The 27342-nt window shown below is 41.1% G+C and overlaps 2 protein-coding genes across 4 annotated transcripts in view; one reads left to right on the top strand and one right to left on the bottom strand.

The window, feature by feature from the left end:
- Positions 1 to 12880, top strand: part of LOC138982299 (uncharacterized) — a 76060-nt gene extending 63180 nt beyond the window's left edge. For all 3 annotated transcript variants that reach the window (XM_070355560.1, XM_070355559.1, XM_070355558.1), the window contains exons 14-22: positions 696 to 772; positions 1188 to 1262; positions 1571 to 1717; positions 2157 to 2197; positions 4274 to 4448; positions 8019 to 8172; positions 8655 to 8788; positions 9234 to 9273; positions 9764 to 12880. In XM_070355560.1, coding sequence (XP_070211661.1) covers positions 696 to 772; positions 1188 to 1262; positions 1571 to 1717; positions 2157 to 2197; positions 4274 to 4448; positions 8019 to 8172; positions 8655 to 8788; positions 9234 to 9273; positions 9764 to 10031 — 1111 coding nt within the window. In that variant the 3' untranslated portion in view covers positions 10032 to 12880. The remainder of the gene's footprint in view (positions 1 to 695; positions 773 to 1187; positions 1263 to 1570; positions 1718 to 2156; positions 2198 to 4273; positions 4449 to 8018; positions 8173 to 8654; positions 8789 to 9233; positions 9274 to 9763) is intronic.
- A 374-nt stretch (positions 12881 to 13254) lies between these two features.
- Positions 13255 to 25791, bottom strand: LOC138982312 (S-acyl fatty acid synthase thioesterase, medium chain-like). The gene is made up of 8 exons (XM_070355574.1): positions 25716 to 25791; positions 21342 to 21486; positions 20438 to 20576; positions 19519 to 19618; positions 17929 to 18007; positions 17434 to 17527; positions 16971 to 17056; positions 13255 to 15666 (listed from the first exon to the last, which is right to left on the bottom strand). Exons 2-8 carry the CDS (start codon positions 21478 to 21480, stop codon positions 15530 to 15532), a joined length of 774 nt encoding a protein of 257 aa, XP_070211675.1. The 5' UTR covers positions 21481 to 21486; positions 25716 to 25791; the 3' UTR covers positions 13255 to 15529.
- Between the last annotated feature and the right edge of the window lie 1551 nt (positions 25792 to 27342).

Below are 27342 nucleotides of genomic sequence, written 5' to 3'. Positions count from 1 at the left end.
GATATAACCTTCGTGGTTGAAAACGACGTTAAACACCAAATAAAGAAAGAAAGACCAGACCTGGGAACCCATACGATTTCGCCGTATTTTGTACGCATGATTGTCGAGAATACGATCAGTACGGTCAGTGGGAAAAATTCCATCTCACACGGCATTAAGTCTCAGGAAACATGAATACACGCATGCAGGGAACAAAAATAAAAAATATGGGTAGCGCCGTATGTATGGCAGCTCGCTTTCCCCGGGGAGAAAGCAGTTCGAATTTCCATGAGGGTAACCTCACTGGACTGTAAATCTTATCCAATCCAATCCAATCCAATCCAAAAAAATACGATGAGAAAAATTCCTAGACAACTTTTCTTCACACGCCCATCCCGAAGCCGATCCAGTATTTTGTCACATGATTACAGTTTTTGTCAGTAAACATTGAAAAAAGCATTTGTTTTAAATGTATAGGTAAACTTAATTAACGATGTGACAGACGCGCGTGAGGCATGTTTTAATAATGGATGTTCAAACGCTGTGTGGAGCACGCTCATTTTTCTGAAAATACACCAAGTTTGTTTGAGAATACTGGAAGTGCAAAACAGGGGTTCCCAGGTCTGTGACACACAAAAGCGACAACCCCTCCTTACCCCAACAAATTTAGCGGAGCATGCATTTTTCATCATCAGTGTTGTGGTTGTATTTTGCAGGCTTCATCACAGTCTCCAGATCTTAAGCTTGCACTCTTGTCCTTTGATAAGTGATCAAGGACTCCACCACATTGCCAGTAAGAGAGAGATTTCTGACATGATTTTCTTCTGTGCTCATATCTGTGTGAGTGAGTAAGTGAGTGTGTGTGTGTGTGTGTGTGTGTGTGTGTGTGTGTGTGTGTGTGTGTGTGTGTGTGTGTGTGTGTGTGTGTGTGTGTGTGTGTGTGTTTGATCAGTTTTGTGTCTTGGTGTCCCTATATCTGACTATTTTAGAAAATGCATTCATGCAGATATTTGCTTTTTAACTGTATTTTTTTCAGTGTGTATGTTAGTGTATTTGCTTTGATAATGCCTGCTTCTTGAGATTACTTGTATTTCTTTTTCTCTTGTTGTCATTGATATTGTTTTTGTTGTAATTTAGTCTCAGAAAATCTTGTCTTTGATTTTGATTTGTGAGTGTATCTAACCATTTCAATCATGATTTATTTCCAGATTTAAAGAATTTGAAAGTCCTCAACCTTGGTCTGTGTAAGCAGATCACCAACAAAAGCTTGAAAGTCATTGCAGGTGTGTAACCACAGGATGTCTGGTTTGTAGTCGTGTCATCACATGAAAAAAATAATGTATAATTAAATTTAATCGTTATTACGAAGGGTTTTTCACTGAATACTTGAATATTTGAAACATTTTATTATTGATAATAACAATGATTTGACTTGATCATATTTCATGTATTACAATGTAACAATATCAGATGATAAAGACACTAGAAGCTGGTGATATTTGGTAGAATTAATGTGATAATATCAGATGATAAAGACACTAGAAGGTAGGGATGTTAGGTAGTAATAAATGAAGGTATTTGTTGTTGTCAGGGTTCCCTCAGCTACACACGCTGAGTCTGGAAGAAACAAGTGTGACAGACGGAGGTCTCATTCAGTATTTCGCTGGCAAACTCTGCATCAGGCATCTCAACCTCAACAGAACGGCTGTAACCAATGACATCTTCCCACACTTACAAAGTGGGTGCTTGTAAAGAACAAAAAAAAAAAAACAACCAAAGAAGCTTTTGCTCTCAGTCTTTTTCATATTCTTTTCTATTCTCTTTCATTCCCAGGTTTTTGATGGTGATTGTGTTTAGGTCGGTTCGGGATTGCAGCGTTAATTTATATGTTAATCTGTGTTTCTGGTATGTCACAATTTCTTTATAAGACCAGATGCATTTTATGTTTGTATTTCATAAGCATATGTGAACAGAGTATGGCATATCAAAACAAAATTCAGATTGATTCCAATTTGCAAGGAGCTTTAAAAACGAAAAGAAACAAAATTCATACCTCTGGTGTTCATTTCTTCTGTATCATTCTCCATTTTGTGTGTGCATCCTTTCTGCTGTCAGTGTCAGCACCTGTGCCCTTGGCTGTCATCTTCACAACGTCTTATTTCTTTTTGCCTGTACAGATTTGGAAAACCTGCAGTTGCTGTACTTAGAAGAGACAAAGGTCAGTGACGGCACTTTCATATCTGATGTGTAAAGGGTAATGCTGTTGTCGAAGCCCTTACAACTACAAAGGGGTTATTACGGTTGTTGTAAAACATTCAGATCAGTCAGTACAAAACGTACACATGATTCCATGTGAACGATGCAGGAGCAGTGTTTTATTGCTGGAAATAGTCAATGCTTTAAGCAGGAATGCTGAATATCCCTGGAGCATGGTGAAGCTTGGCAACACAGCACAGTTTTGCTTGAAATAAACATTCATTGAAAAGGAGTACGGTTGAACCTCCTTTTATGACCTCCAAAAATCTGATAAAATCAGGTCTTAAAATGGAGGGAGTCTTAACCCCTTCACTGCCCACCCCGTACTAGGTACGTGGTCATTTTCGGTTTGCCGTACGCCCATAACCGTACCTAGTACGGGGGATTGGCGTCAGCAACATTTCAGGACATTTCTGAAAACTAAATGGGAGGTAACCACTGTCCAAGTTCTTGTGTGGGGTTCTAAACACAGCTCTTTCCCATTGACCGTTCGGATAAGTTAGTACCACGTGTTGAAAACTTTGTTAGTGTAGAACCATAGATAGAATTCACAATGGCGGCCGAAAGTCGGACCTCAACTCGTAGACCTGTTTTCAAGTGATACAGTGTTCTGGAAGCTCTACAAGAAGTGATTTATGGATTACCACACAGAAGAATACTTTTATGGGCTGTAATGTGAGTACCTGATGTTTGACACCAGTTTTAGCAGTGTTTTGTGTGGTTTTACGTGCTGCAATGTGTGTGTGTAAGTCCGGAAACTGTAATTTTTGACAAAAATGGTCATTATATAAATTTTTACTATAACAATCACAAACATAGTCCAATGATCATGTCATCACATAATAGCCAAGGGTATAAGCAAAACACATGCCAAAGATCTAAGAGATATCTCAATAAATGATCCAGCAGTGAACAGATTAGTGAACCTACCGAAGAAAGCGAAATTTTGCCCTGGCACACAGCAATACCAAAATGCTTTTATACTGTGGCAGTGAAGGGGTTAAAAATGGGAGTAAAATTACAGGGGTTATGACCAAAAATCAGTGAAAACGGTGCCTTAAAAGTGAGGGAGTCTTACATTTAAGGTCTTAAAAAGGGAGGTTTCATTGTAGGAAAGATTCTCAACTATGCTAGTTTTACTGAAATAGTGTGGTGCAGCCGACATATCATAATTTCTCTTTCTGTTTCTCTTTGCCCTTTGTGTCTTAGTCTTATACCGTATTTTCCGGGTTACAAGGCGCTACAGCGCATAAGGCGCACCCCCTTCTTTTAAAAACAATTGTAATCCAGTCACCCATTGGGCGCAGGGGGCCGATAGGGCGCACCAAAATAGAAAAATGTGGGGGCTCGTCCGGGATCCTAGCACCTGTTGCTAGAAATCTCAGTCACCTCAACTTAGGCAAAGTCCTTTGTCCTTTTCCCTCAGCAAGTTCGATCGCTTTCAACTTGTATTCTGCATCGTAAGCAAGTCACTTCGTCTTCAGCATGGTTGCTGTGTGAGGGTGTGTCATGAAATCAAACTGCCAAGAAATGTGACGATCAGTGTGAGTTGTGTAAACAAGTGCTCATGGAATATAAAAAACGACTACCAGTATTCGAGATGGAGGTGAGTTCTTGTCACGTTTTGTTCCCCATGATTTTTTCCCAATTTTTTTTTCTTTTCGTATTTCATACAGGGATTAGGCGCTTCGTTATACAAGGCGCAGGGGTCAAACTCGAGGAAAAAAGTTGCGCCTTATGACCCGGAAAGTACGGTACTCTCTTAGAGAGTTTAGTACCTTTTGTCTAATTTGTCTAGTGCAAGAAAGCTGCCAGCCTATGACTTGTGTTGTGAACTTGTCTCATTCTTGTTGTAGTTTTCGTTGTGGTTGCTGTTGTTATGCATTTACAATATCTTCCGCCACATTATTCTTTTGTTTTTAAGAGCACATGTATAAGTTCATCTTGTTGTGCTCCTTTATTACATCATACAATCCATGGCTTTGTATTTATGTATTTGAATAAAATACTGTTTAAACTAACTTGTCTCTGCTTGCAGATCACAAGCCTGGAAGGCGTCCAGAACCTGAAGAAGCTGGAGACGCTGAACGTGGCTTCCACCCTCATCCCCACCACCAGCCTGCAATTCCTTCAGGGCCACCCCACCCTCACACAGCTAAACTTTGCCAACACGGACCACATCAACGGTGACACTGCCTTGGAATACCTGGCAGGTGGGTGCCAGTTTATTTTTGGAATAAAAAAATCAAGAAGTGTTACTTAAATGGAACGTTTAATTTTGACAAAACAAGAATTTTATGTACCGTATTTGATGGATTACAAGACGCACCGTTTTATAAGCCGCACCCCCGACTTTTAACAAAAAAATTGGGACGAGCCACGTATAGGCCGCGTCACTATATTAGCCGCCGTCGAAAAAAATATAATCAGATCGTGTCAATCAATCAAAACAACCAGGCGAACGAAAGTACGGTATTTGGCGAAATCGGCTCCGAGAATAAACAAGTGAAACAAAGAAGAAAAGTGAAAAAGTTAGAAGAAAAAAAATATCACACACACAATTTGTAACCAACACACACATGTAGTCCCGCCCGGAATAAGCTTTTTTGGGATGATTTACGACTTTTGCGCACATTTCGAGCAGACGAAAACACAACATGGCGGCTCACGCTCCTCCAACTATCGCGAGACACAAAAAAACGAAATCTTGCGCGCGCGAGATCCTGATACATCCGGTGTTTCTCTGTATGCTATCTTGTCACGACGACTTGTTGACAAACGAAGGAAAGAAAGAGAAAAGCGCCGAGTCTTGATTAGAGAGCTAATAAAGTACCGGTAATCGCTAATCGAGCGAAATGAAAATCCGCGGCGACTTTCATAAGGTGAATGCTATTCAAGTTTAGGTAACGTTTTAGCCGCATCTTTTTATAAGCCGCAATGCGATTTTTTTTTTTTAAAAGTCGCGGCTTGTAGTCCGTCAATTACGGTATACTATAGGTTTGTTCTTTGATGTTCTCTGGTAGTCTTCATTTTGCTGGTTAAAAATTACTTAGGAGTGATGGATTTAGAAGAAAAAAATGTGGGTTAGAATTTTATCTTTCTCTGCTGGGTGTCTTTCTCTGGCCAGTGTTGTTCCCAGACTCAAACCAACGTATGTAGGTTGGACGTGGATTGAAAATGTTCTAGGTCAAAATGTTCTAGGTCTAAATGTCCTTTCTACAAAAAACGTTTTCTGTCAGAAGACCCCCTGCATGTCAAAACCATCAGGCCAGGGGTCAGAACAATGCGTCAGATGAAAAAGAAGGCGTCAGCTACTGAAGAACTAGGCCTGAGAAAAACGCTGGTTTCCCAAGACAGTCTAGAGACATAGTGCTTGCTGCCGCGGGAGCCGAGATAATTTTCCCCCTTTATCTTAGCTGCGCTGCCAGCAAAACCCCTCGGCGCTGAGGTGTTTCCAGACACATCGTACGTAGGGTGAAGAGATCAGAAGAACTTCTTGTGTGAGATTATGTGGTGAGAAAGTGTTAATATGTGTATTGGGAATCTCAGTGATTGAAGTAATGTTCCAGCACATGTTTGTCCTGTCTTTGCTCAACTGAAGGCGTCCAGAGATTTGTTTTTTCACTAAAGACTTCTTGTGCATGCATGCTAGGTCTGTAAGTTACCGTTACAAAACAATAATGCATACTTTAGTTTTTACAGGCTTGAAGTTGCGAATGTTGTGTTTGCCTGACCAACACAGTGTCACCAGTGCAGGAGGGCTTGACTCATTCAAGGCGCGTCTAAATTTCCCCTGTGTTCCCTGCCAGCGCGCAATTTAGAGCCATTTTGAAAAAAAATTTAAAAAATCAACAACACAAGATAACCTTACATACCTTTATATTTTTGCAAAGTTTGGAACTTACTCTTTTAGAAACCGGCACGGTTGGCCTAGTGGTAAGGCGTCCGCCCCGTGATCGGGAGGTCGTGGGTTCGAACCCCGGCCGGATCATACCTAAGACTTTAAAATTGGCAATCTAGTGGCTGCTCCGCCTGGCGTCTGACATTATGGGGTTAGTGCTAGGACTGGTTGGTCCGGTGTCAGAATAATGTGACTGGGTGAGACATGAAGCCTGTGCTGCGACTTCTGTCTTGTGTGTGGCGCACGTTATATGTCAAAGCAGCACCGCCCTGATATGGCCTTTCATGGTCGGCTGGGCGTTAAGCAAACAAACAAACAAACAAAAAACTCTTTTAGAAATATATGAAACATTTGAAAGTACATACCTTTTGTTGTCTTCATATCCAGGCAAAATTACCAATTTGAAGCAAAAAAACCAAACTTTTTTGTTCTTGAATGAAACACCAGTAACTCACTGTTGCAGTACTTTTTCTCACAAAATCAAGCTGATATGCACTGTTTCAAATGTCAAGAGTGTTGCTGGTGAATCAGAACAAACATTACTGTTAAATAGACAAACGGGTGAGTGTCAAGCATAATCGAGGCGCGTCTGAATTGTTAAATTATCCCTGTGTTCCCTCAAATTGCACGATTTTGACCCATTTTTAAAAAAAATAATAAAAATCAACAACACAAAATAACCTTACCTACCTTACACTTTTGCAAAGTTTGAAATTTGCTCTTTTAGAAAATATATGAAACATTTGAAAGAACATACCTTTTGTTGTCTTCACATCCAGTCAAACTACCTCTTTGAAGCAAAAAAAACCAAAACTTTCTACGTCATGGGTTCATCATACACAATGTCATGATCGACACTTTCATTGTCCGAATCATCACCCAAATTATCGTCCATTGGCACAAACTCGTCACCAGAATCTAAAATATCATCTCCACTATCATCATCACTAAGGTCAAGATCAGAACCGTACTGAATAACAAGTTCTAGCACTCTTTTCAAGTTACTACGTCTTGTAGCAGAACGATCCGCCATCTTGGAAAAGTCAAAACACGTGGGTCGCACACCGTCAACAAAATCAAATTAATCCCAACAATTGAAAGGAAGGTTCCACTGTAGACAGATAGAAGTTTATTGCGGGGGTTGTTTTCCTTGGTCAGCAGGGCCGTTTACATTGTTAAAAATTTTTGATATCCGTCGGAACTAAACTACAGACGTGCGGGCAACGCTAAACACAGGTGTCGGAATTCCAATTCTGATACACAGCGAATGAGTTAAATGTCATGACACTTATTGCAACAAAAATCAAAGCTTGCATGGGTTGCTGTCTCATAGGCCTAAAGCTAGGAACTCTGTTTGCATCATTAACACATTGTTACCAGTAGAGGACTCTAAAGTGATGACACTTATTGTCAAAATTCCCCCCGAAAATGGCGTAGGGCTGCCGAAATGGCGGGGTAAAAACGGTCAAAGTCATACACGTAAAAATCGGGGGAGTTTCAGCCCATGAACAAAGAAGAAGAAGAATTGTCACAGGCTTGAAGTTGCGGACGCTGTGTTTGCCTGATCGACACAGGGTGACCAGTGGAGGACTCTATAAAGTGATGACACTTGTTGTCAAAATGAAAAAGAATGTGTTGTTTGTGTCACAGGCTTGAAGTTGCGGACGCTGTGTTTGCCTGACCGACACACTGTGACCAGTGGAGGACTCTATAAAGTGATAACACTTGTTGTCAAAATGAAAAAGAATGTGTTGTTTGTGTCACAGGCTTGAAGTTGCGGACGCTGTGTTTGCCTGACCGACACACTGTGCCCAGTGGAGGACTCTATAAAGTGATGACATGTATTGTCAACATATCAAATAACTTGTTGTTTGATTTACAGGCTTGAAGTTGCGGACGCTGTGTTTGCCTGACCGACACACGGTGACCAGTGCGGGGCTGGCTCACATCACAGGCTTCTTGCTGCACACGCTGGACCTCACCAACTACATCCACGTGGGCGACCTGGGCATGGAGCACGTGGGCAAGATCACCAGGTGAGGGCAACAGGGCAGGTCACATCTAACGAACAAAGGGACGTAAGCGCTCTAAATATAGCCGATATGTGCAACGAGTGTAAGTGAGAGTTATGCCGAACCAATCTTCTAGCACCTGAGAAAATAGAAAATGTTGAAATGGAAAAGTAACTTGGGTCCTCAAAAAAGCAGCAACAAAACAACAAATCCTTCCAGAAAGATCAGACCTTTTTTTTCTTAGACTAAAAGACAGTGTGCATCTTGATATTGTAGCAAGTCAGCACCAGTTACAATCTAGTTAAAACTGCCTCAACTGTCTAATTGGTTTGTAGTCGATTGAATCTCATTGATCCGATGCAGTTTCCTGGAGAGTTTTTTTCCTGAATAGTTATCTTTCCTGTGTCACAGACCTGAAACATTTTATTACCTGAAATTTACCATGCAGTCTGTAAGAGATATATTTTGGTCTTCATTTTCTCAATTCACTCTTGTCTCCTGGTCAGTCTGCGGAAGCTAATGCTGAGCAACACCAAGGTGACAGACCTGGGACTGCTAGAACTGGGCCGTCTGGTCAGACTCAAGATCCTCTACCTGGACCGCACGTCTGTGTCAGACTCGGGCATCACCGTTGTCAAGGGTACATCAGTGTTTTCAGGTTTAAGATGTGTGTTTTCTGCCGTTTAGAGCAATTGGTGTGATCTACTTTCTCAGCCCAATGGTAGGTGGAAGGGGCTGCGGCAGCTCAGAATGAGTGTGTCTACACTCTGATCTCTGCTGGACAGGGCAGTGACAGTTATGTTGGTCTGTTTTGAGGCTTGTATCTGTTATGCAGCTTTTTGTAAAGAAATGCTTTTGTTTGACAGACGTGAATTCTTGCCAGGGTTTATGCTGTTTGTATTTTTAGTCTGCCAAATGGATCATGTTTGGGAAAAGAGACTAAATAACGCTCATTCTAATGTAGTGTTGAATTTGTTTAAATTTGCATTTCTATCATTTTTCATAAAGAAAAATATGAAACCTTGTTTCACAGAAAGTTTAGCATTTGGTGTATATTTTAACATGATTTATTTTGTTCTCTCCAGCATTCAAGCAGCTGTCAGAGCTGAGCCTGTCCACAACAAGGTAAGAGTGTTTTCATGTGACAGAATTGGGTTTTTGATTGCAGTGAAATATTTTCAGAATAACGTAAAAAAAGAGGCCTGTACTCATCTTAGTCCATGATGTACAAAGTCAACAGATTACAGATAAATGGCTTGTGATTGAAGCAGTATGAATTAATTTCATGTCTCGATAGAACGAGATGGTGATGGTGGTGGTGGTGGCTTAAGAAACAGGGTAAATTTGACGAGAACTTAAGACATTTATGAAAAGAATGTAAAAAAGTCATGTTAGAGGTCTTGCATGTCAAGTTTATGCGACAGTATTGGTGATGAATACACACATTTTGTGGATATTGGATGACAGATGAGAGTCGTAGAGAGGGATGGGAAAGTGGAAGTGGGGAGATGCAGGACCACCAACACCATAAATACAACAGTAACTGTCATGCTTAATAACAAGTTGTAAAAATTCACACCCCAGCAGCATCAACAGAATTTGGTGATGGTTTCAGCGTGACAAGCCGTTTCCTGAAGGAAGGGGTGCTCCACAGCTGCCAGGGGCTGACCAAGCTTAACCTGAGTCGCACCCACGTGGGCGACAGTGGTGTGGCCAAGCTCAAGCTGCCCTACCTGCAGCTGCTCAACCTGGACTGTACTCGCGTCCACGCCAAGATGGTGGACACCATCAGAGCCAACTGCCCCGCACTCAAATCTGTCACTACCGCCAACCTCACCCCTGTGGCGGAAGAGGACGAGGGGCAGGAGGAGGGAGACATGTGATGGAGGAGTGATTGTTTCGCGTGGGGTTAAAGAGGATGAAGAGGAGGAGGGTGATGTGTATGAAGGAGTTGTTTTGTGAGAGGTTGATGATGAGGATGAAGAGGAGAAGGACGAAATGTGATGTGTATGAAGGAGTTGTTTTGTGAGAGGTTGATGATGAGGGTGAAGAGGAGAAGGACGAAATGTGATGTGTATGAAGGAGTTGTTGTTTTGTGAGAGGTTGATGATGAGGATGAAGAGGAGAAGGACGAAATGTGATGTGTATGAAGGAGTTGTTGTTTTGTGAGAGGTTGATGATGAGGATGAAGAGGAGGAGGACGAAATGTGATGTGTATGAAGGAGTTATGGTTTTGTGAGAGGTTACAGTGCATGAGGTGGAGCAGGAGGAGGAAGAAGTGTGATGGAGGAGTGATTGTATTGCATGAGGTTGAAGAGGAAGAGGATTCAGTTTGATGTGTATGAAGGAGTTATGGTTTTGTGAGAGGTTACAGTGGATGAGGAGCATGGAGAGGATGATGAGGTGTGTGTGTATGGAGGAGTTATGGTTTTGCGTGCAGTTATAGAGGAGGAAGAGCAGCAGTAGGATGAGATAAAATATGTATGGAGGAGTTATTGTTCTGTGTTTCGGATGTCACCATCCCCCAACCTCACCTTTGGGGGTGAAGAGAAGGAGGTGTGATGTGCATGGGAGGAGATTTTGTTGTGCATTTTGTCTGTTGCCAGCCCCTACCTCACCCATGTGGTTGAAGGGGAGGAAAAGAAGGAGGAGGTGTGATGTGTATGAAAGGAGTTTTTGTTGTGCATTTAGTCTGTCAGCATCCTGAACTTCATCCCTGTGGTTGAAGATGTGGAGGAGAAGGGGGTGTGATATGTATGAAATGAGTTTTTGTTGTACTGTACACCCCTGTGGTTGAACATGAGAAGCGTGATCTGCATGGAGGAGGTATTGTTTTTTGTTTCGTCTTCTACAGTGGAACCTCCCTTTTGATTTAAGACCTCCAAAAATCACGGAAAATGAGGTCTTTAAACTGTGGGAGTCTCAAAATGGAGGTAAGCTTACAGAGGTTGAAGAGAAAATGTGAAAAATGAGGTCTTTAAACTGAGGGAGTCTCAAAATGGAGGTAAGCTTACAGAGGTTGAAGAGAAAATGTGAAAAATGAGGTCTTTAAACTGAGGGAGTCTCAAAATGGAGGTAAGCTTACAGAGGTTGAAGAGAAAATGTGAAAAATGAGGTCTTTAAACTGTGGGAGTCTCAAAATGGAGGTAAGCTTACAGAGGTTGAAGAGAAAATGTGAAAAATGAAGGTCTAAGAAAGGGTGAAGTCTTAAATTAGGGGGCCCTAAAAGGAGGTTCCACTGTACATTGTACCCCCCCTCTACCCAACCCCTCTTGTTGATAAGAAAGAGGAAGAACAGGGGGAGGTGGTGTGACGTGCAACAACAAAATGTATGATTTGGGTTTAGTCTTTCATTGCTGTAAACCTCATGTGTAGAAGTCAAATGTCTGAATGTTCGGTGAAAGCAAAGACTTTCGACCTTTTCTTCTTCCGTTTTGCAACCACGGTCATGAATGACCATTATTGTTGCATTGCGTTTATGTGATGCCGACAACCTCACCTGACTACGGGGATAAGGTTGAATAACCAATGATGTTATGATGCTTTACATGTATATGGAAGTAGGTTTCATGATTTTTTTTATTGATTTTTTTAGCAAGGGAGAAAGTTTGATATTGGCCCAGTTCATTTGTTACTGCAGGTCTCATCTTGGGTAAAGCAAGCACGTTTGAAGCATCTGGGTGTTTCATTGCTGATGGCTTACTCCATCTGAAATTGAGACTTAAATTTGATTGATTTGCACGAAAAGACCTTTAACCTGGCCCTATCTTCTCATTGCTGCAAGAATAATAATTGTTAAAATATGGGAGTCACACATTTTTGATTTAGGAGAAATAAAGTTCATATCTGTTACCTGTCACTGCAAAATTCCTCTTCCTCTGGAGAAGGCAGTTATATGACAGCGTAAGCTTTTGAATTTTTTTTTACTGCTGACTTAGGCTCAACAAAGAGAAGCCCTGTGCCAGAATGGTAGTGCTTTGATTTGAATAATGTGAATATGCAAGTGTTTAAAGCTGATGTTGATTAAATGAAGTAATACATGTAGAACTATGGCAAAGGGATGACTTTTTGTGAGTGCTGAAATGAGTGCTACTCGGGAGACCCATAGAAATGAGTGAACAACGTCTGTATGTATGTACAGTGATGACCGGACTTCAGAGTGTTAAATCCATGTTATTTCAGAAAGAACTTGACATGTTGAATGTTTTAATTCGTGTGTTGAGAGTAAGAGAGCCGTTGGGATTCTTGTCTTTATTCATATTGATGGGGGGGGGGGGGGGGGTTGTACTTGTTGGATCAGAACATTATTGGAGTAATTTTCAGCCTTTTTTTGTGTGCTCATGTCTTTGTTGTATGGATGCATTTTGAAAAATTCTTTCAAGAGTTATTGATGGAATTGATAAGGAAATTGTTTTGTGAGGAGAAGTGGAATGTTCTCTGTGTGTGTGTGTGTGTAATTGCTTTGCTTTTTAGTCAACTGTTGTTGTTTTTTCCCCTGATGTACGTCTGAACGTGCATCTGTGTTTGTGTGTGTGCAGGTTTTGTGTGCGGAAGTGTGTGTAAAAGTCTTTGGGTCTTTCAGTTCTAACTTGTGATTAACACTCTAGCATAATTTTTAATACATGCTCTAATGGATTGTTAGTCAATACCTGGTGTGGTATTTTAATGGTTATTTTGTTTGAATTATTGATGAGCTGAGTAATTAAATGCTACAGACAACAGACAAATATTAGTACATGTATGTATTTGTGTGTGTGTGGTTGAAAGAGAGAGAGAGAGAGAGAGAGAGAGAGAGAGAGAGAGAGAGAGAGAGAGAGAGAGAGAGAGAGAGAGAGAGAGAGAGAGAGAGAGAGAGAGAGAGAGAGAGAGAGATTTAAGGAGAGATTTAAGGAGATTTTAGCAAGATAGTCAGTGGATGAACAAACACACATTAAACAAACTTACCATATGCTACACATTGAATGCAATTTTAATTGACTGTAACATCTGTAAGTCACACACACACACACGCATGCATGCATGCACACAAACTCAAACATGGCATACTCATACTGATTTGATCACTGGCATATTTACGCTTTAAAGAAAAAAAGAAACAATCTTGGATTAAGTTTTTGCCACTATTTTATTTCTTTGTCTTGTTCTGTGACAACGAATCAACTTTAGAAATTAAAAGTCCACACATCAAAGCAAATGCACACATTTAAACTCCATTGAAAGGACAGTCACTAAACTGCAGTGTATTGAAACCAAATATTTCAATACCTTGTATTGATTGTCATTTGTGTAAAATACCCCCCCCCCCTGTATTAGCAGCCAAGGGCAAAGAAAAGACACTAACATGAAAACAATATAAAATAAACACGTCTAACCTATGTACTAGATCAGTCACTCATACTTTCATGTAAGTCTTCCAACAAACATACACTAAAACCATAACTGCATACTATCTACATACATCCATTATATCAATAGTTATGTTTGGCTTATGCATGGGTGCCAAATATGTATCAATAATCTCTGTCCTTGTGTGTTTGCTGTAAAGTGATTCGGTGAACTTTGACATTTGAGAATATCAGAAACTAGTAATAAACAAACATTAAAGGCTGCCATATACGTAGCGTTCATTAATTAATTCATATTGTTTACATGTGCCAATAATGTTATAAAACTGTACCTAAGGGGATATAATAACGATTGGCTGTAGCTTTCGAACACAGAAAAAATTATTTCAGTATGGCAAAGTGGTGTTGATAGTGTCGAATGTAAACAGAACAGTCTCAAAGTGAAAGGGGATGTTTTCCGGAAATTGCGAAGTTAACAAGAATACAGAAAAGCGCGCTTTCCTGCTTAGCACAATACGCTACTGCGCTAATCTGGCGTGTCAATATCACTACGTTTTGCACGTGGAAGGTGAGCGATTTTGTACTGTCTGTGTTGACGGTCTAAAAATTGCCTAAGTCCTGGAGAACTGTTGCTAAACATAGCAATAAAGAGTTAGTTATTTCTCGTAATTGGTAAGGACTTCAAACCTAAAACTTTGCAGGAAGCTTAATTTATACATCCCCGCAACGATGGGAAAAGCCCTGGAAGTAATTAAACTAATTAAATAGGACTATATGTCAGCCTTTAAGATACCTATAAAAAAAAAAAAGGATTCGTTTCAGTGAATATTCTCATCAAGTCTCTCAGTTTTGTTTTTACATTTAGTCAAGTTTTGACTAAATGTTTTAACATAGAGGGGGAATCGAGACGAGGGTCGTGGTGTATGTGTGTGTGTGTGTGTGTGTCTGTGTGTCTGTGTGTGTGTGTAGAGCGATTCAGACTAAACTACTGGACCGATCTTTATGAAATTTGACATGAGAGTTCCTGGGAATGATATCCCCGGACGTTTTTTAAATTTTTTCGATAAATGTCTTTGATGACGTCATATCCGGCTTTTTGTAAAAGTTGAGGCGGCACTGTCACACCCTCATTTTTCAATCAAATTGATTGAAATTTTGGCAAAGCATCCTTCGACGAAGGCCGGACTTTGGTATAGCATTTCAGCTTGGTGGCTTAAAAAATAATTAATGAATTTGGTCATTAAAAATCGGAAACTTGTAATTAAATTTTTTTTTTAAATGATCCAAAAACAATTTCATCTTATTCTTCGTCATTTTCTGATTCCAAAAACATATACATATGTTATATTTGGATTACAAACAAGCTCTGAAAATTAAAAATATGAAAATTATGATTAAAATTAATTGTCCGAAATCGATTTAGAAACAATTTCATCTTATTCCTTGTCGGTTCCTGATTCCAAAAACGTATACATATGATATGTTTGGATTAAAAACAAACTCAGTACGCTAAAAAGAATAGAGATACAGAAAAGCGTGTTATCCTACTCAGCGCGACCATTACCGCACTATTCTGGCTTGTCGATTTCACTGCCTTTGCCACAAGCGGTCGACTGACGAAACTATGAGTATGCGGTCTTGGTGAAAAAATGCAGTGCGTTCAGTTTCATTCTGTGAGTTCAACAGTTTGACTAAATGCTGTTATTTCGCCTTACGCGACTTGTTTGTTTTGTTTTGAACATACATATACCAGTACAAGTGTTACTAGAAACGGAAATGTTGAATCATACATTTATTTAGAAAAAATAGCTTCTTGTAACTGGCAAGGGTAATTAAGTGATATGTAAATGTCAATGTCAAATAATACAGTTACCCACTTTATGCAAGTGAAAATGTCAAGAGATTCTTAAGTGATTGTCAGGATAACATCTGATGATTTCAAACTACAAACAGTTGACGATACTCGCAGAGTTCGCTCTATTCAACATAAATTCAGAAAAAACGGTAATCTCATAGTTTCAGGCTCCTCTACAGTCCTAACAGCCAAAGGCGAGAGGAAAGTCACGGCGAACGTTTTCCAGGATCCGGAGGTAGTTGTGGACGTCCTTCAGGTAGAAGTGACCGCCGGGCATCTTGTACAGCTTGAAGGGGCCGCTGGTCAGTTCTTTCCAACCTGCCAACACAGTCAGACGATAGCATGTGGAAACACTTTCTTCTTCTTCTTCTTCTTCTTCTTCTTCTTCTTCTTCTTCTTCTTCTGTGTTCATTGGCTGAAACTCCCACGTACACTCGGATTTTTACGTGTATGACCGTTTTTACTGCACCATTTAGGCAGCCATACGCCGCTTTCGGGGGAAGCATGCTGGGTATTTTTGTGTTTCTATAACCCACCGAACTCTGACATGGATTACAGGATCTTTCCCGTGTGCACTTGGTCTTGTGCTTGCGTGTCACACGAAGGGGGATAAGGCACTGGCAGGTCTGCACATAAGTTGACCTTGGAGATCGGAAACATCTTCACCCTTAACCCACCAGGCGCGGCTGGGATTCGAACCCACGACCTTCCGATTGGGAGGCCAAAGTCAGTCTTATACACTAGGCCAATGCGTCTATCGAATGAAACACTTGGTTATTTTTCAAGCTGTCTTAAACCGTTTCTGAAGTGAAAATGATGTTGTCAAAAGTCTGTACATGTATTGCTTTTCAGTCACGAAGAGCAATGAGTTCTTGTTCCCATGACCTTCAGTGCTTCTCAGTGTTCAAGCATCCCTTTAGGCACAGCTTTCTTTCGTGATCACGCCTCACGAAGAATACGACGTATTCACTATACATGATGTTTTAAAACTATATTGGACCTCGTTTACCGTACTCTTGATTACAGCAGCTTGAGTTGCATGCAGCAAAAAAACAAAAAAAAAACACAAAAAAAACTGAACAGTTGGAAAACTATAAGTAACTCTGTCTGAATGACCCAAGACCTGATGGTTTTCAAGAAGTAAGGGAGGCGTTCTCTTGCAATAAATACAATGTACCAAGAATCGAAAGGAGACTGCATCAGAAGGAAGTCTTTTGCAAGACATACTGACTCAGATTCGAAATGTAAGTAGGCTAGCATAAAACAAGACTACATTCCAAGGAAGTCTCTAACAATATATACCCAGATTCAAAATGTAAGTGGCAGAAAAAAATACAACAGAAGGAATCAAGTCTCTTGCAATTTTTACCTAGAATCGAAATTTAAGTACCATGAAACACAAATACAACAGGAAGAAAAATATATACCCAGAATCGAAATTTCAGTGGCATAAAACAATAAATACAACAGCAAGAAATGAAGTTTCTGACGGTGTAGACCTATAAAATCGGCATTGAAGTGGCATAAAATGCAACAGAAGAAAGTCTCTTGCAATATATACCCAGAATCGAATTTTAAGTGGAATAAAACAAGACTATATCATACTGAGAAGGAAAACGAACCGTCATAGTCATGCTCGTCATCATCCACGCCATCGAAGAACGTGATTGGACAGGACAGAGCGGGCTTTCCTTTGGGTCGCTCGTAGCTGAAATCATGAAAGTGTATGTTGACGTCAAAGATAGAAAATGAATCGTGTGTGTGTGTGTGTGTGTGTGTGTGCGTGTGCGTGCGTGTGTGTGTGTGTGTGTGGTCACCAAACAAAACCAATGCATGCATGTACGTACACACGCACGCAATCACGCACGCACGCACGTACGCACACACACACACACACACCCACGCACGCACGCACGCACGCACGCACACACACACACACACACACACACACGCACGCACGCACACACGCACACACACGTACACACACACACACACACACACACACACACACACACACAACGATGTGCGCAACAGCAATAAACAAAAATCTTTTTCTTTTTTTTCTGCCGGGTACACAAATCTTACACTATCTGGCTGACTATTGTGTAGTCCGCTTTCAAGGCAGGAAGGAAGACTTTCAACAGTTCTGGGTTCTCCAGGATTTCTGGCGGTGTACCTCCTGAAAAAATGGAATGCAAACCGGGTGTGAAAAGCACACATCAAGAAACCGTAATGGGGCTCTCAGATCAAATCCAGTCCAGCAAAAAGCCAGCCAGCCAACCACACACACACACACACACACGCACGCACGCACGAACGCACGCACATACACACTCCCCTACACACACACACACACACACACACACACACACAATCACACACACAAACACTGTGCCTATTTTTGGTTTTCTGTCTGTGTCCTCGTTCCCTGGAATCCCATAATAATTTGGATTCACCGCAGTATATACCAGTATGTTGCACTTGATGGACTCGATCAATCAATCAATCAATCAATCAATCAACCAAGCGGCAACTAGACGGGGCAGACAATACAATCGGGTCTGATGCAGGTTCACTGACCTAAACCTTTCAGGTGTTCCTGGAATTCTTCGTCCGTCACGCCTTCTAGGTCTGTCACACTCTCACGTCGCGTCTTCGTCTGCAACACATGAACGGTCAAGTAAAATCCTTGCGCACAGTCAGGGTCTGATTAAATTATCAAGGTTTGCAATCCCATCGAAGAATTTAGTGTTTGACTAAAATCTCAAGTTTTGCAATGGCATCGCAGAATTTAGGGTTTGATTAAATTATCAAGGTTTGCAATCCTATCGCACAATCTAGGGTTTGGTTAAAATCACAAGCTTTGTAAATCCATGCGCACAATAGACGACCCCCGGAAATCAGTCTGGCGGGTTTGTATGGGGTGTGAAAGAGTGATCGAATACTCGTGCGCAGGGGCGGATCAGTTCATTTTATGGGGGGGGGTTTCCAAAAGTATATTGTGAAGATATGGGTGCGAAGCGCCTAGCTTGCTAGGGGGGTCCGGGGTCATGCCCCCCGGAAAATTTTGAAAAAAAGGATGCAAAATGGTGCAATCTGGTGCATTCTGAGGATGATCATTACCAGTTTCAGGCAGCAGATTTTGTCACTGATTAAGACCCGAAAAATTGAAACTCAACCCAAAAAACACACACAAATATTTTTATTTTTTGGCTGGGGGGGGGGGGGGGGTCCGGAAACCCCAGAACCCCCCCCCCCCCCCTCGTCCGTCCCTGGTGCGTTTATTGAAGCAAGCTTATCACACGTGCTCCTTGTCCACATGGTTCAGAGACACCCCTAGCTAGTGACTGGTCTGTAATGTCATGTGGGAAAGTTTGTCTCAATAAAAGCAAGAGTATTCACTCTTTCACAACCCATACACAGAGGGAGGTCACCGACAGAGAGAGAGAGAGAGAGAGAGAGAGAGAGAGAGAGAGAGAGAGAGAGAGAGAGAGAGAGAGAGAGAGAGAGAGAGAGAGAGAGAGAGAGGGAGGGAGGGAGGGAGAGAGGGAGAGAGAGAGAGGGGAGGGAGGGAGGGAGGGAGGGAGGAGAGAGGGAGAGAGAGAGAGAGAGGGAGGGAGGGGGAGAGAGAGAGAGGGAGGGAGGGATAGGGAGAGAGAGAGAGAGAGAGAGAGAGAGAGAGAGAGAGAGAGAGAGAGAGAGAAATAGAAAGAGAACGAACGAACGAACTTTATTACTCAAGGATGGAGAGTTTAGGCTCACGCCTAGTCTTACAATCGGTCCCTGCTAAACTAAGACATAAAAATAGAGACAATCGACAATCGTCAATCGCTATCATACAGTATTGCAAACTACAACATTACCTATACGAGAGAGGGGGGAGAGGGGGTGGGAGAGAGAGAGAGAATTGAATTGAATTGAACTTTATTTGACAAGGATTAAGATTTAAGGCTACGCCTTTTCTCACAATCTGTCCTTGGGACGCACAGACACACAATGATAAAGAGAGAGAGGGGGAGAGAGAGAGAGAGAGAGAGAGAGAGAGAGAGAGAGAGAGAGAGAGAGAGAGAGAGAGAGAGAGAGAGAGAGAGAGAGAGAGAACAAGCAAACAAACAAGCAATCAACAACAGACACACAAACGCCAAATACACATCAGAAGTTATAACTCACATGCGGGGCGGACACACCTGACAGGTATAAGTGTTCGGGTTGTCTCCCGTAGACCTTCTTCAGTAACACCGCCGTCTCGTGGGCAAGCAAGCACCCCATACTGTGGGATATTTATAACAACAATAACAGACTGACACGTTGATCTCCAGACATGTACAGACATTACTTATTGATCTGTTTGTAATAAACGAAATACAAATAACTCTGTCGGATTTTTCTGGGTTGTGGAAGAGCTGCTTTCTCTTGTTTTTCCTTGCTTTTCCATGGAAACACTGAGGCAAGCTACACGTAACATTGTAGGCTTGCATCGGTGTTTTTTTGGAAACAAGGGAACTTCCAGAACCCGGAACTTGACAGAGTTATTTCCGAACTTTGTCTAGTAATGCAGTCATTCGCTCCCAAATACATTGTTTCACCCCTTGACACATCTATTCATCTCAGATCAACTAACTTCGCAAACGACTCGGGGTGTGGGGTGTGTGTGTGTGTGTGTGTGTGGGGGGTGTTGGTAAACTATAGAGTTACACTTTTCTTGTTAGAATAAAGGAAGGGTTGAATGACACGTGTGATGCAGCGTTTATCGTGAAAGGGCCAGTGACAAATTCTTACCTCCACCGAACAGTTAACAATGAACTTTTGAAATCTAAACCTCAGCCCAAAGACGAAAAACAAAACCCCAAAATAACAAAAAAATAACTTGACAGAGAGTAGACCAAATGGACAATTAAAGTATTCTTTAAACATTTGACCAATTCAGTAAAGATGACGAAAGAGGAGTCAAAATGATATCATGAGATTAAAGACTTCACAGCAGTGCTTTACAAGTGTCTGGGACACAAAAACAGATGATGGAAGGGTTCAAACCTATGTCCATGGACAAGTAACCATGCAAAGGAACTAGACAGGCCGGCACACTGACCTGTGTCCAAAAAAGATGAAAGGTCTGTCGGTAAAGTCTGTGGCTATAATGGAGGCGATTTCTGCTACTGTCTCCTGTGCTGACGAACATGGCTTATCTCTGAACCGGGACTCTCTCCCTCCTAGCGTGATGCCGTGGACTGTCAAGAAAAGTCTATGTTAAAAAACAAACAAACATACATTGCGAACACGATATTGATTAAATATGGACATTGACATGGCCACATAGTATATGTATTTGGTTGACTTGTTGTTTCCATATTTTCTCAAATTACTTTTTTGGACAAAAAAACACCTCTTTCGGATTACTTCCTCTCATGTCTTCTTTTTGGAACAAATGTTTCATTTCTGTGTTTCGTGTTCTCTGATTCTGTATCCATTCCCCCTCCCGCCTCCCCCTCCCCCTACCACCACAGCTGACGAATCGTTTGAAACCAAATCGTTCTCAAGCTACGGTTTTATGTTCTTGGTATCTTCAAGTTTAAGCTATTGACTAACCACTAACAATCATTGACCGCAAACAACCAATCAAACCTGAATGACTAACCAAGGGGGACAACTGCCGGATGACCCCCTCATCCCCCATCTCCGCACACCAAAGAGCAAATTCCTTCAAGGTTGGATTGAAGCTGAAACGTAGTTTGCGCTGTACACGTTGAGAACGATTTTCAAATGACTTGGCTCCGGAAAAAAATGGCTTGAAAGTTGGGGGAAAGTTGGTTGAAGTTCAGCCATGTGAACAGCACTTTACCTTCAATGTTGGGGGGGGGGGGGAGCTGAAAAGTAGTCTAACCGTTTACGCTGTTCACGTTGGCAACAATTTTGAAGTGACTTGGCTCCGACAAAAATCGCTTGAAAGTTAAGGAAAAGTTGGTTGAAATTCACCCATGTGAATAACGCTTTACCTTCAATGTTGGGGGGAAGCTGACTGCCCCAGGCAGCATAGAAGTTGGAGCCACCTCCGGCCCATGGGAAACAGATGAGGCGATGCGAGGCCTCGGGATGCGGGTAGCGACAGTTCATGAACTTCTTGGGACGGCTCATCTTTCGCTGAGGATTGCCAGGTCATTTAAAGGATGAAATGACACCAAAGGGGGTTAAGCGCTCCAAAAAGCCTACATACAACACAACATTCCCGTTCTCTGTTTTTCTCTCTAGTCCCGCCTCACCTCTCTCTCTCTCTCTCTCTCTCTCTCTCTCTCTCTCTCTCTCTCTCTCTCTCTCTCTCTCTCTCTCTCTCGTGCCAGTGTGTGTGTGTGTGTGTGTTTTAGAAAGTGTTTTGTCTGTACTGTGTATCTGTACCTCTGTGCCGCGTGTACACTGTGACTTTACAGAAGCCAAGGACAAGACGAACAAGAAATTCAGTTGATCCCAGGATCAACACGGGCCGAAACATTGACAATATCAAAGAAACAGGAAGTTGTACACCTGTTGGTACAGGTAAACAAAATAATAGTGTTGATGTGTCCTGTTAAATTGTCTTTTCGGCGTTTGTACATAAATGGGAGATAACAACTATCGCAATATCAAGGTAGAAGATTGTTGTGAAAGTAATGCAATAATGAATAAGAGCTCAATAATGAATAAGACCTATTGGCTTAACAGAAAGGAAGAAGGCTACTCTACCTTTATGGAAGTGATGCAATAATACTGGTATTGGTGACAGAAATATGTTTTCCACCAAGAAACCGATCGATCAACCAAGGAACCAAAAGACAGAGCGAGCGATAGACGTTGCAACAGGTAGGAATGGTATTGTTTTTGGTCTGAATGAGCGTCATACAGTGGCATGTCACAGTGTAGAAGGGAAAGTAGTAAAAGTAGTTATAAATAGAAATGAATGAAATCAAAGTGTATGATGCAAATAACTTTATTTAAAATTATCACTGAGTCACAAAATAATAAAGCAAGAAAGAATACAGTGTTAGTGAAACTGTTGTAAATGGCAAAATGCTGTTGCCATGAATACACATTTGAATGCTAGTAATGTAGCACCAATATATGACCCATTGTCACACTTAAACGAAGCTCTGGCTGACTTTGTTGAGGATGTGGCCAGGTTTCCTGGGAGGGCAGTAGTCAATGTAAAAGACTATTTCTTTGAAAAAACATATACCATCTAAAGAATGGAAGTAGACTTGATCCGACAACATTTGTGTTGGCCATTGTACCAATCATGAAGTACACGATTTTTTGCAGTCACTGTCTTTTCCCCAGTAAATTTTCGAGTCAGGCGGACCTTTGACCCCGTACATTTCCCGGTAACAGCCATGCAATTCCAGGAAGCGCTGTTGTGTTGAGGCCTTGTTAAGGTTAATTTTTTTCCAAAAAATACTTGTTGAAGTTATTATTATTATTATTATTATCATATTATGTTGAAGTAACACGCCGTACAAGCCGTTACGCTGAATGCGTGGAGGTGTCGGGGGCGGGGGGGGGGGGGGGGGGGGGTGGAGAGAGAGTTCACTCTGATATCTATGAGGCCCTGTAAGCGTTACAGACGGTTTCGGTTTCGGTTTCGAAGGAAGGGAGACAAACCACAGCACGTCTTCCACAGGTTATTTCTTCCCTTCTAGTGCAGGAATAAAAAATATTCATACGCAAATTGTTAGCAGATGTTAAGATTTTAAGTACAACAATGTTAAAATAGATGAATTTTTTCACATAAAAAATACACATGTTATTGTTTGTTTGAAAGACCCTGGTAAAAATAGACAACAAACTTTCAAGTTTGAAAAGAAAGTACTTTTTGTGTTGTCCGTTTGTGATAAAGTTCACCTGTGCTCTACAATGTCTCCCAAACTGACGACTATATTTTGTACTCATTTACATTGTACAGTGAAGGGTTCGACAGTGGTAGTCTATGAACTCATACACATGTTTTTGTTAGAATTCAAATTCTTGTGACACACTTCTTCTTGTTCATTTCCTGTGCCTGTGATTTGTTTGAGCACATTGTGAGGTATTTGACCACAGACTACAAACGGAAACAAAGAACGAAAAACAAAAATAAAAACATGCACCAGCAATCACAGTCTACTGGCCTCTAAAGAACACTCGCTGGGGAAAATCAAATTACAAAACTTCGAAAGCACTCACGAGAAACGCGCAAATTCGCAATCACTCCAAGTTCTTATAAAAAACGCTGGCGCTGGACCCGAGTACTCTTCAGACTGGCTCGCTCCCCCAGTATGAAAGTTTTTGTCTTGTGCACGTGGATTTAAAAAAAAAATTTTTTAAATTTATTTTACACAATTAAAAAAATTATTAGAGTAACATAAAACATTAAAACGTTCATAATAAACAATAGTAAACAAGAATTAAAAAAAAAAAAAAATAGACCGCCCATGCCGGGAATCGAACCCGGATCACTTTGGTCATAGACGAATCGCTTTCCATCCGGATCACTTGGATTAAAAAAAAAAAATTTTTTTTATTTTTATTTATTTTACAGAATTAAAAAAATTATTAGAGTAAAATAAAACATTAAAACGTTCATAATAAACAATAGTAAACAAGAATTTAAAAGAAAAAAAAATATAGACCGCCCATGCCGGGAATCGAACCCGGATCACTTTGGCCATAGACGGACGTGCTACGACAACTTTACTAGAGTTGTGCGCCTTGAATCACTGTGTGTATCTGTCGCTCTCTGTCTTTCAGTCCGTCAATAAGGCAATGTAACAGCGGCTGTCATCCAGAGAGATCCTCAGAAATGTACAGGTGTAGACAGCGATAGCATTTGATGGAGGGTGTATCACACAGCATATATAGGAGGAAACGACACAGACGCATGTTTCCCGCTTGTGATGTGTGTGTGTCAGTGTGTGTATGTGTGTGTATGTGTGTGCGTGCCGGTCACGGTGTGTTTGTGTGTGTGTGTGTGTCAGTGTGTGTGTGTGTGTGTGTGCGCGCGCGCGGTGTGGTGTGTTTGTGTGTTTGTGTGTGTGTGTGTGTGTGTGTGTGTGTGTGTGTGTGTGCGTTTACGAATGTAAAAAAGAAAATGCTCACTTTTATATCCAAAAGAAAATTGGTTTAAAAGTTTGAAGAAGAAAAAAACCCATCGTACTTACACAAAATAACAAAACGCACGCACGCACCGGGACGCACGCACGCACGCACGCACGCACACACACACACACACACACACACACACACACACACACACATACACACACCCTTCACACAGACTGGCAACATACATAGCCTTATACATAATGGCTTGAAAGATACCACTTAGGCATTCACAGAGTAACATTGAAATGTGCAGAACAAAGACTTTCTGGGGTTATAGGCTACATAGGTCATGGTCAAATTATAACGCACAAACAGATTTACGCCAAATAATATGCATCGTTTATCATAGTGTCTGCAGAGGTTAACACCCTCACATTCCCGACCTCAGTACTGTATTTATTTGAAGACCCACAGCGCCGGGTGGGTTTAGGGTGGATATTTTTCCAATCTCCCAGGCAGGTTTAACTTCTGTGCAGACCTGCTAGTGCCTTACCCCCCTTCGTGTGAACACGCTAGCACAAGACCAAGTGCGCACGGAACAGCTTCTGTGATCCGGATCCATTTCAGAGTTCGGTGGGTTATAGAAACACGAAATACCAAGCGGCATGCATCCCCCGAAAGCGGCGTATGGCTGCCTAAATGGCGGGGTGTAAACGGTCATCCACGTAAAAGTCGTGGGAGTTTTAGCCCATCAACGAAGAAAAACAAAAAAAGAAGACCCACTTGATAAAGTACAAGATTTGAGGAAGCTGATGCAAAACACCAAACTTTTCAAATGGAGATAACCGCGTCCGCGTGTTCAAGCTTAAGTAAAATCGCGATGAAAAGCGATTTTCATCTTGAAGTTCAATGATCAACTGACGTAACCACGGACCTGTATCTTACAGTTATAAGCTTACATTGCGGACTAGCTGCTGACTGCGGACTGTTGATGGAGAGTGTTAATTATTGTGGGACGCTAAACTTGAATTTTGCCTTCAGACTATGAAGGCATTTCTCAGAAAGAAACGATTTACATCAGCCTGTTACACGCATAAAAAAAACACACACAGGTAGTGTAGCCTACATTGTGTTAACTTTGTGACCGTAGTCATGTAACTCTTACACAACATTCACAACTGCTGAATAACCTCACATTCTGCGCACATAAATATAATCTGAATTAAAGTATCACGTTTAAGGGAAACAAAAACATACCATTCTTTTTGGAAGCTGAATAATCTGAATAAAAACACACTATGTACAAAAAGAAATGCACATACCGAGTTTTTCTGGTTCACAGAAAGATGACAATCTGCACAAACTCCTGAAAATGTACAATACCGGTTGTCACGCTAAACCAAGAACGTTCTCGGCGTTTCCAGATTCACGTGAGATGACGACACAAAAGAAATTAAAACGTTTAAAATCGTACCACAAGCGTGACCGTGAACCTCTCAGGTCGGTGGCGAGCTCACAAAACATAACTTGCCGAGTGCAAAGCTGCCTTCAGCGGCCGCCTCTGTCATAACGTTCAAGTGTATTCTTTCAAATTAACTCCATCTGTCAAAACTGAACCACGTTTTTAAGTCAGTCCCAAACATGAAGTAATTTTTGTTGAATGTTCAGTCAAGCACATTTGCAAGTCAACGTTTCTCGTATGACAACGACTGATGTTGCTTCAGTTTCAACAAACTAAACACTTCTCTTCTTCTTGCAAACTTTGAAAATTTGCTTCATAGACTGAGTTTAGGACACGCACCATAAACATTATCCACTCAATTTAACATTTATTTATGTGTATTGAAAATCAAAAAACAAGAAAGGTAGGTTGTTGGAAGCCGAGCGAATGAATTATGTGTATTGAAGTCCGTCCATTATAAAGACAGTTCGGTTGACGACATTGTGAATGTTTCGTTTTATTTATAATCAACGTTTCATAAATTAACCTTCCTAACATCTCTAAAATATTTTATTCTTCTCTCAGTTTAACGCTCAACTGGACATACACAAGCATACATATCACACGCACTTACCGTCAACGGCCACTGAGGCTGACGAGAGCGTTCTGGTGACGATTTAACACTGGCTATCCTCTGAGCCAGGCGACATGTCTTGATGAAGAACACACCTGTCAGGGGCTGTCTCGTGGTGGCCATGTGCCTTGTGATGGATGGCCTTGCTTACACAGATGTGGACCTCAGATCACTCATCTCAAAAGTCAATGGTCCTGGACAGCTAGACAGCACTTATTGTTGTTTTCTTTTATCTACTTATGATATTTTCTTTTATACTGATTGTGGAAACGAATAAACACAGTTTAAATTCAACCAAAGTTAACTATGATTGTTTATTTTATAATGGTTATGCACACGAATAAACACAGGTTAGATTCAATCAAAGTTACCTGGGAGTCGTGTTTCTTTAAAATGATTATGCAAACGCATAAACACAGTTAAAATTTAACCAAAGTTACCTGGGATTTTTTCTTTTATAATGGTTCTGCTCACGAATAAACATAGTTCAAATTCAAAACCAAAGTTACCTGGTCTTGCTTCTTTTATAATGATTATGCAAAAGAATAAACAAAGTTTCAATTAATCCGAATTAAGATTCTTAAAATGATGCCTGTAAGTCAAACTTTTCAAAAGAAATATATGAACAGATAACTGGGAAAAGAAATAAAGAAATCAAGACAGAGAAAAAGAACGAAAGGAGAAGGAGGGGAAAAGCATAAAGAGGAGGAGAGATTTACCAGGTGGATAATCAACATCAAACAGGTTTACAAATAAATACATGTTTTTACCCATTGAATTTGATTTGATTCATCGCTTCGTGTTGTTGTTGTTGTTATTGTTGTTGTTGTTGTTGTTTTTGTTGTTGTTGTTGTTGTTGTTGTTATTATTGTTG

Source organism: Littorina saxatilis, linkage group LG12, assembly GCF_037325665.1.
Source record: "Littorina saxatilis isolate snail1 linkage group LG12, US_GU_Lsax_2.0, whole genome shotgun sequence".
NCBI classification, from domain to species: Eukaryota; Metazoa; Mollusca; class Gastropoda; order Littorinimorpha; family Littorinidae; genus Littorina; species Littorina saxatilis.
The sequence above is the reverse complement of the archived record's forward strand: the minus strand, read 5'-3'. Positions and strand labels throughout refer to the sequence as shown.